This window comes from Notechis scutatus, chromosome 5 (genome assembly GCF_049901735.1).
Source record: "Notechis scutatus isolate UNSWTSFEM ecotype Mainland chromosome 5, rNotScu1.2, whole genome shotgun sequence".
NCBI classification, from domain to species: Eukaryota; Metazoa; Chordata; class Lepidosauria; order Squamata; family Elapidae; genus Notechis; species Notechis scutatus.
Window position 1 is genome coordinate 115,070,398 of NC_142013.1, and position 16,547 is coordinate 115,086,944.

The 16,547-nt window shown below is 43.7% G+C and overlaps 1 protein-coding gene across 1 annotated transcript in view; it reads left to right on the top strand.

Moving 5' to 3' along the window:
* The first annotated feature begins 1,908 nt into the window (after positions 1-1,908).
* Positions 1,909-16,547, top strand: part of UVSSA (UV stimulated scaffold protein A) — a 55,637-nt gene continuing 40,998 nt past the window's right edge. The window contains 7 exon segments of the mRNA XM_087967589.1: positions 1,909-2,015; positions 3,666-3,765; positions 6,041-6,371; positions 7,524-7,644; positions 8,519-8,914; positions 10,585-10,694; positions 11,148-11,273. Coding sequence (XP_087823715.1) covers positions 1,997-2,015; positions 3,666-3,765; positions 6,041-6,371; positions 7,524-7,644; positions 8,519-8,914; positions 10,585-10,694; positions 11,148-11,273 — 1,203 coding nt within the window. The 5' untranslated portion in view covers positions 1,909-1,996.

The window sequence follows — 16,547 nt, forward strand, 5'->3', positions numbered from 1 at the left end:
GTTCAGTTCCAAGTGGGGAAGAAAGACACTGGAAACATGGAGGCTGTTTGGAAAGATGGTTTAATGGTGGACAGGACCACATGGCTTGGAGCTCCAAAGTGAGAAAGACGACCACGTGCTTCAAGGTGAAGGAAAAGATCAAGAAGGGAGGCCAAGATGCTGAGAGACCCTTTTATAATCTCTGTGGGGTCCCACCTTAACTGTTTCCTGTTCCTGTGCAGGAAATGTATCCCATTGGCTGTCAGGCTCCCAGGGGGCGGGGCCTTAGCTAACCTTGTAGGCTTTGTCTGGACCACATGGCTTCACCTGAGTGCTGGCTGATGCCATCTTCCCAGGGGAGATAGGTAGAGGCCTTTGTTATGTAGAATACTCTGGCCCCGGGCCTTAACGGCCTGCCCATTAACAAAGGTGGGTGGTGGGTGGGGTGAGCTTCTGCCTGAGTTTCTACTTCTCTTTTTAGGAGTAATATTCTGCCTTTTTTGTATATCCTAGAATATTTCATTTTCCTAGGAGAGGGGTGGGTTTTCACTTCCAACAGCTGGATGGTGGGGAATGGATGGAGTCAGTGTGAGGAATTCCAAGGGGAAAAAAAACAAGAAAGTCCAGCTGCCTCTTGGAAAAGATGCACCTTTGGGTCTCCCTCCTGGGGGCCCGGGGGGGGGTGGGGGGCGTGAGAATGGGCTGAAAAGGAGGCATAGAAGGAAAGGAAAGACTTCACCTGGTTTGCCCATGGGTTATATTGGAATTCATTTATTTTTTATTATTATTTTCTTTCACTATTCCTTTTTTTTTTAAAATAATGATTAGTTTTCCACCCGTACAAACTGTAATTACATTTTCAACAACATTTGGCATCGACATATAGTATTATCTTATATTTCCATCATCTACTCGTACATATCATCAATGATTGTTATCTTTACTTATGTTTGTTATGAATATCTAACTTTATCTATTTTACATATCTATGTATCACACTCTTAGGAATTCTCCGATATAATCTTCCTTTTTCAATCTCTATTTTCTAACCATTTGTACCATTTATGCCAAATGGAGTCATATTCAGATTCTTCTTTTTCCTTCATTTTCTTTCATTATTCTTATTTGTATAGGACAGGGGCGTGCATAAGCCCACCAACGTGCCTACCGTCCCTGTCCTATTGTTTCTTTTATTCTTCTTATATGTATCCATGTATTCATAACTATGTTTTTACTTATACCTATTATCTTGTAAGCCAGGGGTCTCCAACCTTGGCAAGTTTAAGGCTTGTGGACTTCAACTCCCAGAATTCCTCAGCCAGCTTTGCTGGCTGAGGAATTCTGGGAGCTGAAGTCCACAAGCCTTAAACTTGCCAAGGTTGGAGACCCCTGTTGTAAGCAATTGACAAACCAGATTTAAACAAAAAACAAAAAACCTTCTCTCCAAAGCTGGCTCGGGAATTCTGGGAGTTGAAGTCCTCCAGGATTAAAGGGGGCCAAGGTTGGAGACCCCTGCTATAGGATGCTTTTATATTGTGTAAGCCGCCTGGAGTGAGTAGGCGGCAATATAAATTCCCTAAAAGAAATATAAAATAAATAAATGCAAAATTAAATTAAATAAATGAATACAAATTAAATAAAACCGCACAACAGACCACAAAGATAAGCCCTTCTAGCCAGGCCTGGCCTATTGTTCTTCTATTTTTATATGTACCCATTCATGAATTCACGACTTTTATTTGTAAAAATTGGCAAACAAATAAAATAAATAAAAAAATAAACTAACCCCCTAGCCTAGACCCCGCCACTTTTCCTCCCAGCCCCTGCCCTCCCATTGGTCAGCGCTCCGTGACGCCACCGAGGCGTGGCTCCTCCCCCTCCTCTTGGCCCACCGCAAGCGCGCCTGCGCAGAAGGCAGGCAGCTTCTTTTTCCCCCGCGGAAGGTCCGGAGCGTCGTCCCGAGGAAACGGCGGCCGCGGTGGGCGGGCGAGCCCCGGCGGGGCGTCCCGGCGCCGCCATGCAGAGCTCGGGCGCAGGTGCGAGGCGGGAGGGGTCGCTTCTCTTCCCCCGGGGGGTCGGGGAGGGGAGCCCAGCGCCGCGCCCTGGATGAAGGGACCCCCACCCTCCCACCCTTCCCCGCCTTGCCTCCGGAGGTTGGGGGACGTGCGGGGGGTCAGCTCCATCCCCGGAGGTATTAGAGAGAGAAAAAGTCTGGCTAGGCATTAATACGGAATGAAACGCGGCGGGGGGTGTCTCCTGCTTGGGCCAGGGGGTCGGACTAGATGACCTCCCAGACCCCTCCCTTTCCTAACTCTTTGCTCTTCTCTTTCTAATCCTGCTCGTTATTCCGCTCTGTTGCTCTGTTCTTCTGTTGTTGCGTTCTCCCGTTGGTTACTCTGTTGTTCTCTTTTGCTATTGGGGGGTTGGACTAGATGACCTCCCAAACCCCTCCCTTTCCTAACGCTTTGCTCTTCTGTTTCTTATCCTGGTCGTTATTCCGCTCTGCTGCTCTGTTCTTCTGTTGTTGCGTTCTCCCGTTGGTTACTTTGTTGTTCTGTTTTGCTATTGTTTGCTGCTGTTCTCTGTTCTGTTCCTTGTATCCTTCTGTTGGTCGTTCCCTTGTTCTGTTGCCTTATTTTGTTACTCTGTTTTCCTCCTCCTGTTCTTCTGTTAGGTAATTCTGTCTTCCCTCTTCCTTGCTCTGTTTTTCTACTTTTCCTTTCCCCCCCCCTCTTCTTCTGTTTGTCAATTCTCCTGTTATTGTCTTCTTCTCTTTGTTCTTCTTCTCTGTTACTTATTCTCTTAGGAGTCTCCAAACTGGGCAACTTTAAGACTCGTGGACTCTGGGAGTCGAAGTCCACAAGTCTTCAATTTGCCAAGTTTGGAGACCTCTGAACTTCACAAGTCTTAAAAGTTGCCAAGTTTGGAGACCTCTGTAATCCACGAGTCTTAAAAGTTGCATAATGAAATTGTAAACAGAACAGATAAAAGTATGAGTATAATGATTATGAAGGTATGGAAAGTTTGAAAAGGAAATGAAATAGACTTAAAAATGAACGAGAAAGCTATAAAATAAGCATGAGGGAGGTATTTGAGAAAAAAACAAATGGAGAATATACAAAGTAGAGGTAAAATATGAAACTGAACATGAAAGAGGAATATGAAATTGAGATTATATCTGTATGGAGAAGTGAAAACCTGGAACCATACTGTTCACTAAAAAAAGGTGTTCTATTTTACCTTTGTTTGGTGAAAACTCAAATCGTTTTTAAAAATAGTCTTAAAGTTGCCAAGTTTGGAGACCTCTGTGTTATCCTCTTTGTTATTCTGTTTTCTCTATTCTTCTGTCTGTTAATTCTCTTTTTTCCCCCCGTTCTTCTGTTTGTTATCCTCCGATTCTCTTTTTTTCTGCCATTCTCTTACTCTGCCTCCCAGGAGGGACACAGTTCAGGACCTGGACAGGGCAGGCCTCCCTTTCTACCATCTCTCTCCACCTGGCCAGACTGCACAAGGGCTCCGTTTGCCCAGAGTTTCTGCACTCTGGAGCCCCAGGGCCCCCCCCCCCCAGCTGCTTCAAGCCTGCTCAGCCCCCAGTGGCTGCTTTTGGGAGGGTGGGGTGGAGAGAAGGTACCCTCCAGAATTTTGGGGGGGTCACCCTATCAGCTAGGATGGTTTTGCTCCCCCAGAGATGGACCAGCAGCTGTCACAGCTTGTGGAAGACTTGACCACCTCTGGGGAACCCCAGCTGGATCCGAAGAAGATGAAAGCGCTGAAGAACATCTGCAGGTAAACCATAGAAGAGGATATTTGAAATTTACAGTAAAGAAAAAGCACATTTAATTTATTAGTGTTATTAACTGCAGCTCGAATAGCATTTGCTCAAAATTGGAAAAGCGAAAAGGTTCCGATAGAAGAGAACGTGATCGAGAAAATATTAGAATCTGCAGAAAGGAGTAGATTAACTCTGGTAATCCAAGAAAAAGAACAAACTGAATATTATATGATGAGGGGTTTATTTTTATCAATGGTTGGAAAACAAAAGATCGATAACGATAAGATATATTAAGTACAGCGATATAAAACAAGAATGTAGTTATTGGTATTACAGTAAGGAATTTGGATTAATTACAATTGTAATGATTATTGCACAAGGTGTTCGTACCCAGTTGACACACACTTTAAATGGAAGATGGATTTATTTCTTTATCTAAACCCCTGGTTTAGAGCACATGCATTGAATGGCTGGCTCAGTCTGAAGTTTGTACTACATTATATATGCCAAAGATGGGAACCTTAAAGATTTTGATAGATTAAAAAGACTTTAATTAGTGCAAGGAGAGGAATTATATTCCGGAGTAAAGAATGTTTGAATTATTATTATTTTTGCATGCAGAGATGGTCTACAAGCAGTGTTCTGAGCTAGGCTTTCCCAAAACCACAAGGCCGAGTCCTCATCCCGATAAACCCCTTTTGTCTAATTTACAATGAATTCCTCTCCAGCAAAGTCCCGGCCAACAGTCTTTCAAGATAGTTCCCAATTACAGATATCTTTCAGACACTGCAATACTTGGCAAGCATGCCGGAATGAACGAATTGTCTCCTAGAAAGCCCCACTCCTCTTTTATTCCTTAGGGGAGGGGGCATTCACCATCCACCTGTGGCTTTACTCCTGAGTCCACCCTTGTTCTTGAACTTTTCCCTTCTTCTGGCAGCTCTGTGCATGCGCACACTGGGAACAGGCTCTAGCTACTCTTCCGTCCCTCTGATCTCTGCCTCTGAAGGCAGCTGGGAAATGTCAGGCGGCCCTGGCCCCATCTCTGCCTCCGACGCAGAGCCCTCGTCCGAGCCTTCCTCAGCCTCCAGGACTGGCCCAGGTTCCTCTCCAACCTCCTCACTGTCCGAACCTGCTGCCAGCTCTGCTGACCACTATGGAGCCACAACAAGCAGTGGTCAAAAAATCAAGAGAGCGGCTGCAGTGGAAATGCCACTTGCTTTTGCTTGTGCAACAGTCCTGTTGCCAACCAATGCAGGTAGTCCTCATTTAGCGACCATTCAAAGTTACAACAGCACTTTAAAAAGTGACTTAGGACCATTTTTCACAGTTACAACTGTTGCACAATGCCCATGGTCACGTGATCCAAATTCAGACGCTTGAGAACTGGTTCATATTTATGAGGGTCACAGCATCCTGAGGTCCCATGATTCCCCTTTTGCGGCTGCCTGACTGCCAAAGTCAATGCAGAAACCAGATTCACTTAACAACCTGTTACTCATTTAACGACAGCAGGGATTCACTTAACAAACGTGGCAAGAAAATGGCGTAAAATGGGACAAAGCTCCCTTCACAAAGATCCCATTAGCAACATAAATTTGGCTCTGCGTCGAAGGACGGCCCGTGTTGTATTTATCCAATGAGTCCGTATTATTGTTGTGGTTCCCCAGCAGCCAGTGCAGACGGCAGTGGAATCGGACAGTGGGGAAGAACGGGGACCAGTCCGGGAGTCTGGAGAGAACTCGGTCCTGCATCCAATGCAGAGATGGGGCCAGGACCGTCTGGGAGTGGGGTGCTGATTCCGGAGCCTCTGGAGTCTGGCAGCAGCGAGGCAGAGGAACAGAGGGAGCCTGTTCCCATGTGCGCGTATGTGCAAAGCTGCTAGAAGGCGAGAGCAGCTGAAACAAAAGGGGCAATTCAGGAGTAAGGCTTGGAGGTGATTGGCCCTCCCATAAGACATAAAGGAGGAGCAAAGGGACAGGAGCCTTTGCAGGAAGCAACGTTCGTTCTGTTTGGATTAAACTACAACCTCTGTGTGGACTTTGTACTCCGTTTGGCTTTTTACAGTTCATTTGGCACTCTAGTTGTAGGCAGCAATTCAGAGGAGAGAAAGGTGGGTGCTTATCTTGAGGGACTGTTTGGGACTCATTACAGGCTGGGAATGAACATAATTCCCAGCATTGAACTAGCACGAGTTGTTTTAATTAATAGTGTGTTTAATTATGGTCTTGGGAAGCCTTGGTCAGAACATTTAATGTCATGCTTATCCGGCCCTTGACGTCCCTACAGGTGTTCCGATGAGCACATCAACCGTGTTTACCACCTGCTGATGTCCCAGTTAAGCCAGGATCACGCCGAGATCCGTCTTTCAGCCTTTCAGGTTGTGGACCAGCTCTTTGCTCGCTCGCACCTCTTCCGAACGCGGCTTATTTCCAACTTCCAAGAATTCTTAGAGCTGACGGTGGAAACCGACTATGACCAGCCTCTCCCTCCACCCGCCGAAGTAGCCCAGAAGCTGAAAAAGGCCGCCATAAAATCTGTACAGGAATGGCATGAAAAGTACGGCGAAGCCTACAAGAAACTTTCCTTGGGATACTACTTCTTAAAACAGAACAAGAAGGTATCTGAAGGCTGGCAGTTTATGGTTTGAGACTTTGGTGATTTATTTCCAACCTGAGCCACTTTTAAGATACGGGGACTTCAACTCCCAGAATTCCCCAGCCAGCAAAGCCAAGCGGGCTGAAGAATTCTGAGAGTTGATGTCCCTGCATCTTAAACTTGTCCAGGGTGAAAAATACTGCTCTAACATGTTCGAGAACTAATGCTGATTACTTTTTTTAAAAAATGACACTGACTTTGCTTGTGAGGAAATAAGACTTTGGTTTTGAATAAAAAGCCAGCCTCAGAATTTACCATCCCATGTTTGCAGGCTGACAAATCTTAGTCAATGCTTAAATTTAATTAAAGAGTATGTGCACTGAGAAATTAACTATTTCAGCCGCATTGGATTTGTCCTATTTTCTGCCTGCTTGAATCTTTTTCTCTATGTTGAAGTAAAAAAAGGTCATCCTTGTTAAACAGAATAATAATTTAGGAAAGTTATGTCCCCCCATCAAGCCTGCACAGTCTTTTCTCCCATTTGAACACTGATATAATTCATTATTATGGTTGGTTGCACAGATGGCCAGGTGTTCAGACTGGATTTGGCATTTTGGTCTACTGATTAAATCCTTGCCAAGGACCTGGGGTAGCCAGATATTATGGTTTGATAGTGTTAGAGGTAACGTGGCAGGATGTAAGCCGTTCTGAATAAAGCTGCCTTTTGCAATTGACTGGTGGTGATTTTGTCAATGCCGATGGTGTTCAAGTGGTAATTCTAGATGTTTGGGGAGTGCATCCCAGGTGCTTATTAATACCAGTGTTATCTTTGCTTTCTTTTGCCTTAATATTTTAGTTTTGTGCACTGCCCAGAGTCCACTGGAGTTGGCAGCCGAGAACTTTAAATAAATAAACTATTGAGATGAATGTATTCCTTTTTGTGCAACTTGTATAAACTTCTGGAGAACAGCTTTCATGCATTCTCTCAAAGTAGGAGGCCAGAGACCAAAAAAAAATAGGAGGAAATAATCTTTACTGATGGATTCGCCAGCATTATTAATATTAACATTTTATGCTGTAAATAACCAATATGGAACCGAATCCAGATTTTTATCATGCTTGGAATGTGCCTGTTATATTAAATGGGACTTAGTTTTCTTCTTTCCCTTTCTAGGTAGATTTTCAAGATGTCCATGCCAGAACATTAGCAGAACGAAAAAGAGATGAAGAAAGGCAAAAACGATTGGATAATATTTACAAGGAGAAAGCCCAAAAAGCTGAAAAGGAAATGGAAGGTGAGAGTTGGATGGTATATTTCTTCCCATTCTATTTCTGGGTGTCACATTCTTCCTTGGTGTTTCTAGATTTTATCCATAGGAGTGCTTCCATAGTACCGTTGCTGTAAAACGATGATCTGTTCGTAGATCAGGAATCTGTAAAGATCTGTGTTAGACAGCTTTGGGAAAAATAAAATCATCATGGTGAAAGGTAAAAAAAAATTGAGTTGATGAAGGTCTGAAAACTTTCTAAGTGGCTTGTGACAGATTGTGACCATCCACCTTGGTCAAAAGTTACATACATTTTAAAATTCTCACAACACTATCAAACTATCTAGAAAGGCAGTATTATCGTTATTCTCCTCTTCCCTCTTCCCAATCTATCAGAGTATATTCATTAACTGTCAGACACATGGTTAACAAAGTCAGCATGGCAACAGACCAGCCAGTGGGATATGACAGCCTGGGGTGCAATTTGGCTCTGTGTGAGAAGTGAAAGTGAAACTAGAGTTGTTCTGAGCCCTCTTAGCTGCTGCTGGTGTGTTTGCTTGTGTTGCCTTGAAAGGATCTACAAGTGGTGTTGTAAACTTTACTCATTATGTTTATAAAGAAGTGAATGATCCTGCTGAATCAGTCATCTGTGTGTGTTTTCTGGACACACAGAAAACTTTGTTTTGGGTTTTTATTTCACCTTCATCTGCACATTTAAGTTCACACTGTATTGCTTTCTTTTGAAGACTATTTTTGAATATGTTTTATCTCCAACGGAGAATTATTGAAGAGTGGGGCCAAGTTGGAGGCATTAAAGGACATTTATTTACGTTTTGGATTTTGTTACGTTTGTGTTACTCTCCGGGTCACCACACCTAAGTGTCCTGCATTTTCTTGGCAGAGGCGTCTCCAGAAATCCAGTCTGTGCTGACCGAGCTGGAGAGTTGTTTTCAGCTGCTGGTTCCAGATCCTTTGGACTTCGCCATGCACGAGGCTGAAACCACAGGTTGGAGGCGAGGTTCTTCGGCCCGGGTTGCAAGCCAGCAAGCAGCTTTCATGGATCACGATCCACAGCCTTGTTGTAGCAAGGACCTCCCTGCCATTTCTCCAGGGCCCAAAAACGATCCTTCCCCCGACTCCGGTGGTGAAATGGAGAAGGACCAAGATCCAGAAGATCCCTTACAAAAGCCTGCATCGAGTTCTCTCGGGGTTGTGGGAGATGAGGATCCCGCCATGTTCCTTCGCAGCCACGGACTCGGCTCTTACAAATACACCCTCAGTCTTGAAGTGCCTTCAGGTAGTTGTTGGACCTGTTTCATCCAGAAGTTGCTTTTTGCTCACAGGGGGCATCGAATATCATTTTTGCCACAGCAGAACAGCCCACATGAGTAGCAATAGCAATAGCAGATGTATACATCGCTTCACAGTGCCCTACAGCAGGGGTTGCCAACCTTTTGGACCTCAGAGACCACCAAACTCATAATTTTAAATCCCACGGACCAGAGAACCTGGAAACCCCCTCCGCCCCCCCAAAAAAAAAGTCTGCAGGAAAATTCCCCACCCCGTTTTCCTACCGATCGATCATTCTTTATTTGGGATCGCAGGATACCGTCTCCAGCTCCATTCTCAGGGGGAGAGAGAGAGAGGCTGAGAGACTTTTGGCTTCATGCAAGGAAAACAGCAGGAGCAGCAGAAGAAGTCTTTCTTTCTCTCCCCCAAGCTCCTCCAGAAATGAGTCTTTGTGAGACTTGTCGCGCTGGTGCAGCCTCTTGGAGCAGGAGGCCTTGCAGGGTCCCAAAGACTCATTTCTGGTTGATTTTGGGGGAGAGAAAGAAAGACTTTGGCTGCTTTCCTTGCATGCAGTCAAAAGCAGAAGAAGGAAGGAGCGGAAAGAAGCAGCCCTGTGGCCAGGCCAGGTGCATGGGGCAAGTGGGGCAAGTTCTCCCCTTCCGCCCTTTCTCCCCTCCCCTCACTACCTCATTCGCAATGCAAGCGACGCAAGCCTTGTGCTCCCGGGGGCCATGTGGGCAGCGCAGCCTTATGTTCCCGCGCAGCCTGGATTAAGTGCTTTGGGGGTGACATTTCTCTGCGGACCACCAAAATTTTCTCATGGACCACCAGTGGTCCCCAGCCCACTGGTTGGCGACCACTGCCTTACAGCCCTCTCTTAAGTGGTTTTACAGAGTCAGCCTCTTGCAAACCCCAACAATCTGGCTCCTCATTTTACCCACCCCGGAAGGACAGAAGGCTGAGTCAACCTTGAACCTGGTGTGATTCGAACTGCCAAATTGCAGTCAGCCGGCAGTCAGCAGAACCGCAGTACCGCATTCTAACCGCTGCGCCAACACAGCTCTAGAATAAGTTGCCAAACACTCAACAGGAGCATATATTTCCAAGGATAATGTTGAACCATTATTCTTGAAAATAATGACACCAAGGAGAGAAGCAACCCATTCAACCAGAGGTCCCAAAACTTGGCAACTTTAAGACTTGTGGACTTCAACTCCCAGAATTCTCCAGCCAGCATAGAGACTTGGAAGTCTTAAAGTGGCCAAGTTTTGGGACCTCTGCATTAAACCAAGGAGAAGAGCAAATCTAGAACTTAGGAGAAACTTCCCAGCAATGAGAACAAGTAACCAGTGGAACAAATTGCCTTTAGAAATTGTGAGTGCCCCAACACTGGAGGACTTTAAGAAGAGTCTGGACTGCCATCCATCAGAAATAGTCTAGGTCTCTTGCAAGAACGGGGTTGGACTAAATGACCTTTAAGTTTCCTTCCAACTCTATTACTGTTACTGGTTTTTTTTTTTTACTGAATTTATCAGTGCTACCTGTGTTTCTGTGGTGCATACATTGTGTATACACAGTCTATGTACATATGTGTGTGTACTGTGTATCTACTTAGAGAGCGAAAAATGCACAAGAATCCTGAGAGAGAAATTTGATCTCTTCCTTTGTTCCTGCTAGATGTGAAACTGAGCGAGAATGAAGACAATGCAGCCATCATCAATAACCTTTCGGATAGTTTTAAGCTCGTAACAAATAAATATTTGCCATTGGTGCAGTATTGGATTCAGGTAAGCATTTTTTAAAAAAATAATAATAATTTAAGAATGAAGTTGGATTGCTTTCATTCTGTAATTATAATGGTGCTGAGACCTTTTGGGACCAAAACAGCTATAAGATGCTTTTGTGATCTATTCTAACAAAGAGAAGGACCAGGGAGACATGAGAGCAGCCTTCCAATATTTGTGGGGACAATAGAGGGTCAACTTAGTCTCCAGAGCACCAGAAGGCAGGACAAGAAACAATGGGTGGAAACTAACCAAGGAGAGAAGCAACCTGGAATTAAGGAGAAATTATATTAGATTTTTAGCTCCTTATTTTTCCCCGCATTTTTTTTTTCATTTGAAATAAGCAGATGAGCCGCCGGTAGTTAAAGAATTGCAGATTGCCATTATTTTTCCTTGCGGTGTATGAGATGCATAGGTCATCTTAGAAGGATGAACTGACTGATCTGCAATTTGTAGTTATTCACCAGGGCTGGGATAAGCGACGATCGCCTGAGACAAGCCATTGACCTTAAAAACAGACTGGAGACGGCTTTGGAGAAGACCAAAAAAATGAACATTGATTTTAAAGAGAGGAAAAACCAGGTGAGTCAAACCGGATATTTCTAATTGAATATTAGGGTCTCCTGAAACGGAAGTGGCTGTGTTTTCTTAACAGGCTATTTATTCATTCTTGCCAATAAAGGAGAATATTTGTAGCTCAGGGTTGAAATGAGGGGGTCCTTGGTGCTCTCTGAGCTTGGTGGTTTTCTTGCAGACGTTTCATGACCCAACTAGGTAACTTCAGTGGTAGAAGGAATGGCATTTGCAAACCGCAGTCCTTACTAGCACTGATGATGTTACCTAGTTTGGTAATGAAACATCTGCAAGAAAACAAGCTCAGAGAGTACCAAGGACCTCCTATCCTTCTCTTCCTCCCTCCTCCTCCTCCTCCTCTCCACAATACCTTCTCCCTTCTGGCACTGATGATGTTACCTAGTTGGGTCATGAAACATCTGCAAGAAAACAACCCAGCTCAGAGAGCACCAAGGATCTCACAGTTCTCCTCTTCCTCCTCCCTCCTCCTCCTCCTCCTCCTCCTCCTCTCCACAATACCTTCTCCCTTCTAGCACTGATGATGTTACCTAGTTGGGTAATGAAACGTCTGCAAGCAAACAACCCAGCTCAGAGAGTGCCAAAGGACCCTTTATTAATTCTTGGCTGGCTGGGGAATTCTGGGGGTTGAAATCTACATCTCTTAACAGATGTTCAGGTTGACCAGCGGTGCTTTAATTGTCAATTCTCCAGCTTTGTTGCCTTTGTAACCCACAAAGAGAAGTTTATTCTTTTCGGTTGCACAAGCATGTTTAAATGTGTTCCCCGTTATAAGCCACAATTTTATTTTTATTCTGTTTTTACGACAATATTTGCCGCAGTTTGACTTGATTACAGACCAGGGGGTACATCTTAAATAGCTCGTGAAATCCTCACGTTCTCTAGTTTGCTAATGTACCATCTATTTTATTTGTTCTCTTGGTTGTCTGGTGTTTTGTTTTGTTTTTGTGCTTGTCACATTGACTGGTCACTGACCATCATAAACAGACATTTTCCCTTTTAGAGATTTTATTCTTGGAACTATGCGAGGTGTTTTTACGTGTCATAAAATTAGCTCGGGGCTTGCAGTGATTAGCTTGCCCACGGAGCCTTTCTCCGTAAGCGTTTGCTTTGGATTATTTAATGTTCCATGTTAAAAAAAAAAAAAAATCACATTTAAAACCCCGCTTTTTTGTTTATAAACAAGCCAAGGATGTGCTTTCTTGCTCAGCGGCTGCAGGAAAAGTCATTTGGGTTTCCAATTTCACACTTTTCTGCCAAGCTGTCGGGTGGGCCGTTCTGGGACAAGATGGGTGATGGAGTCAACGAAGCTCGGATTAAAATGGAAGGCCTTGTTCACACATCTGTCTTCCCCTGCGTGTGTGTGTGTGAGCAGCCTCCCTTCTCGGTGTACAATATTGCAAAGTGTAGAGCCTTAAATGCACACAGAGAATCTACCATGACACACCATTAAACCATGGGTGTCTGAACTACGGTAAAGGGTTTGTTGCTTCAGCACGGGGTTGGACTAGAACAGGGGTCTCCAACCTTGGCAACTTTAAGACCTGTGGACTTCAACTTCCAGAATTCCTCAGCCAGCTTTGCTGGCTGAGGAATTCTGGAAGTTGAAGTCCACAAGTCTTAAAGTTGCCAAGGTTGGAGACCCCTGGACTAGAAGACCTCCCCCAGGTCCCTTCCAACTCCTTTATTCTGTTATTTAACCAATTGAACGGCTTCCCTCCAGAAGTTGTGGGTGTTTCATCACTGGAGGTTTTTGTGATGACCCGGAACATGGCACAAAAATAACAGAAGTCACCAAAGTAGAATAAATTCCCTTTAATGTCTCCAACTTTGCCCTCCTGACACTAGCTATATTATGAAGGGGGATCTGAAATTCCCTAAATTAGAACTAGCAAATCATAAATTGAACGTTTAAAATACTGACAAGCGTAATGAACAAAGTGGGATCAAGTCATGTGGTTTTTTTATAGTCACTGAGTTTACAAATAAAGACCAAACCAAAAAAAAAAAAACCAACCCTGCATTATTTTATCGTATGAACCATATTATATGAGACCAGCGGAAATTAACTTTAAGGACTCCACAGAATGTTGTCCTCTTAGACTATAACTTGATATAGTTAGAGAATACTTTAGTTTTAGATTCTGATATTTGAGATGGGGAAGAAGAAGAAAAACTTAAGCTGAATCCCCTACGTTGTTTCTTGAAAGTTGAACATTTTGGAAAAGGGAGGCTTATCCTGAGTTGAGAATTCCTTATTTGTTCAAAAGCAGTTTGCTAAAGAAATGGAAGCAAGCCCTCACAACAGTCCTGCAACGTGGCAATGACAGTTTTCGGTTGGCAGAGAAATCCGCTTGTAACAAAACACAACAAGGAACCATGCGATGAAGTTGTAGGACTTTGTGCAGAGTTTGTACTGAAGCAGGATTAAAGAGAAGGCAAACCTGCTCCTGGTTTGCAAGCAGCAGGAGAAAAGATGCAGAGAAATTTTGATTTAAACTGCCAGTTTTTAATCCCACTTTATAATTTCTATTTCAACATTTTGCCTAAAATAATACTTGTGACCAGCTAGAGGGCAGCATCTGGTTGACTTTGAATTTTGGAAAGCTACGCAGAAGTTGGGGCTGGCTAGTCTTTGGATAGGGCAGTTTGAAGATGGTGTTGCTTTACTGAATTAATATATGCGCTTAAGTTAATAGCTGGAATTAATGGCCTCGAAGCAGCTTCTTGGGTTGCAGTTAGGAAGGGCTTTAATTTGAGTGGAGGACTTGCAAAGGGCCACCTGTTCTTCCACTGCTTAATTTTGTAGAGGAATCTTACTGCTACAAAATATGGACCTGTGTCTTTCGTGGCAAGGTGGGCGGGATGAAATTTGGTAGCTGCAAGAATAGTTTAATGCCAAATGCAGGGTAAAAATGCATCTCTTTTACTTCCTTGCAGGAAAGTGAGCTGTAGCCCACAGCAAGTCTCCCAAATGCCTTTGTCCTTTCAGTTCGCAAGAAGAAACTTTTTATAGAATAGAAAATAGAATCGAATCGAATCTAGAATAAATATAGAATCTAGAATAGAATAGAAAATAGAATAGAAAATAGAATAAAAAATAGAATAGATTGAATTGAATATAGAATAAATATAGAATATAGAATAAATATAGAATAGAATAGAGAATAGAGTAGAACAGAACAGAATAGCTGGAAGGGACCTTGGAGGTCTTCTAGTCCAACCCCCTGCCTAGGCAGGAAACCCTACCTTTATTAGGACTCGTGGTCAAAAATGCATTTTTAGGACTTGCTAGGTCACGCTAGTGTGCTACGTTTGGCAAACCTTTTGCATATTTAAACTTTAAATTCAAGGCTAAAAAATAACCATCTTAAGTAGTACTGTAGAGTTATCAACCCATTCTCTTGCGGAGAGGTTCCAGTTGGGAGACAGCCTGGTTCAGAGTTAGGGGGCCTTTAAAAGCAAACAGGGTTTGGGAAAAGGGTTTGGGAAAAGGAGGCATTAAGTGCCACCACAAAGTCTTTATCGTTCGACAACATGTCTGGCCATGGAAAAGGTGGGAAGGGTTTGGGAAATAGACACCCTTCGTGGCTCTGCTTCTTGTTTTCTAAGGGAAAAAAAATGAGATTTTTTTTTTGGTCTAGGTTCAGGTGCCAGAGTTGACTAGGGCGGGGCATTCATTCATTCATTCATTCATTCATTCATTCATTCATTCATTCATTCATTCATTCCCCATATTTCTCAACCCCTCATCTCCCTCAGAGTTATTTAGTCCCACGTCTGTTCCAGGTTGAACCTCTGAAAGAACATTCTAGGTCCATTTGGCAGCATTATGGACGTTATGTAAGTAGTCCTCGACTTACGACCGCAATTGGGCCCGAAACTTCTGTTGCTAAGCGAGAGACCCTTGTCACGTGAGTTTTGCCCCATTTCACAGCCCTTCTGGCCTCAGCTGTTCATCCCTGCAGGGGCTCAAGTTAGTGACACGGACATTAAGTGAATCTGGCTTTCCCCGTTGACTTTGCTCGTCAGACGGTCGCAAAGGGGGATCATGTGACCCCCCCCCACCAGGGAACACTGCGACCATCATAACTCTGAGTCAGTTGCAAAAGCGTCTGAATTTTGATCACGTGACACATGGGGGCTGCAGTGGTCATAGGTGTGAAAAAATGGTCATAAGTGTGAAAAAACGGCCGTGTCAGAGTTATAAAAGTCTGCATCCCAGTGAAGCATCTTGGCAGCTGCTCCGACGGTCAGTCGATTCCAAGGATTTTTATACATAGCAGGAGGTGGCTTTTTGCAAGCCTCGCCTTCCCTCCCTTCGAGGTAACTGGGCTCCCTTCGGCATCGGGGTGCAATTCTATCAGTTGGTTCCGTTCCAATTTCTCTCATTCATATATATCATAGAGAGAGAGAGAAAGAGAAAGAGAATGAGATGGAAAGAGAGAGAGAATGAGAGAGAGAAAGAGAATGAGGGACAGAAAGAGAGAGAGAGAGAAAGGAAGAATGAGAGACAGAAAAAGAATGAAAGAGAGAAAGAGAATGAGAGACAGAAAGAAAAAATGAGAGACAAAGATAGAATGAGAGAAAGAGAGAATGAGAGAAAGAAAGAGAATGAGAGAAAGAGAATGAGGGACAGAAAGAGAGAAAGAGAGAGAAAGGAAGAATGAGAGACAGAAAAAGAATGAAAGAGAGAAAGAGAATGAGGGACAGAAAGAGAAAATGAGAGACAAAGATAGAATGAGAGAAAGAGAGAATGAGAGAAAGAAAGAGAATGAGGGACAGAAAGAGAGAGAGAGAGAAAGGAAGAATGAGAGACAGAAAAGAATGAAAGAGAGAAAGAGAATGAGGGACAGAAAGAGAAAATGAGAGACAAAGATAGAATGAGAGAAAGAGAGAATGAGAGAAAGAAAGAGAATGAGGGACAGAAAGAGAGAGAGAGAGAAAGGAAGAATGAGAGACAGAAAAAGAATGAAAGAGAGAAAGAGAATGAGGGACAGAAAGAGAAAATGAGAGACAAAGATAGAATGAGAGAAAGAGAGAATGAGAGAGAGAAAGAGAATGAGGGACAGAAAGAGAGAGAGAGAGAAAGGAAGAATGAGAGACAGAAAAGAATGAAAGAGAGAAAGAGAATGAGGGACAGAAAGAGAAAATGAGAGACAAAGAGAGAATGAGAGAAAGAGAGAAAGAAAGAGAAGGGACAGAAAGAGAGAATGAGAGAAAGAGAATGAGGGACAGCAAGAGAAAGAGAATGAGAGAGAGAAA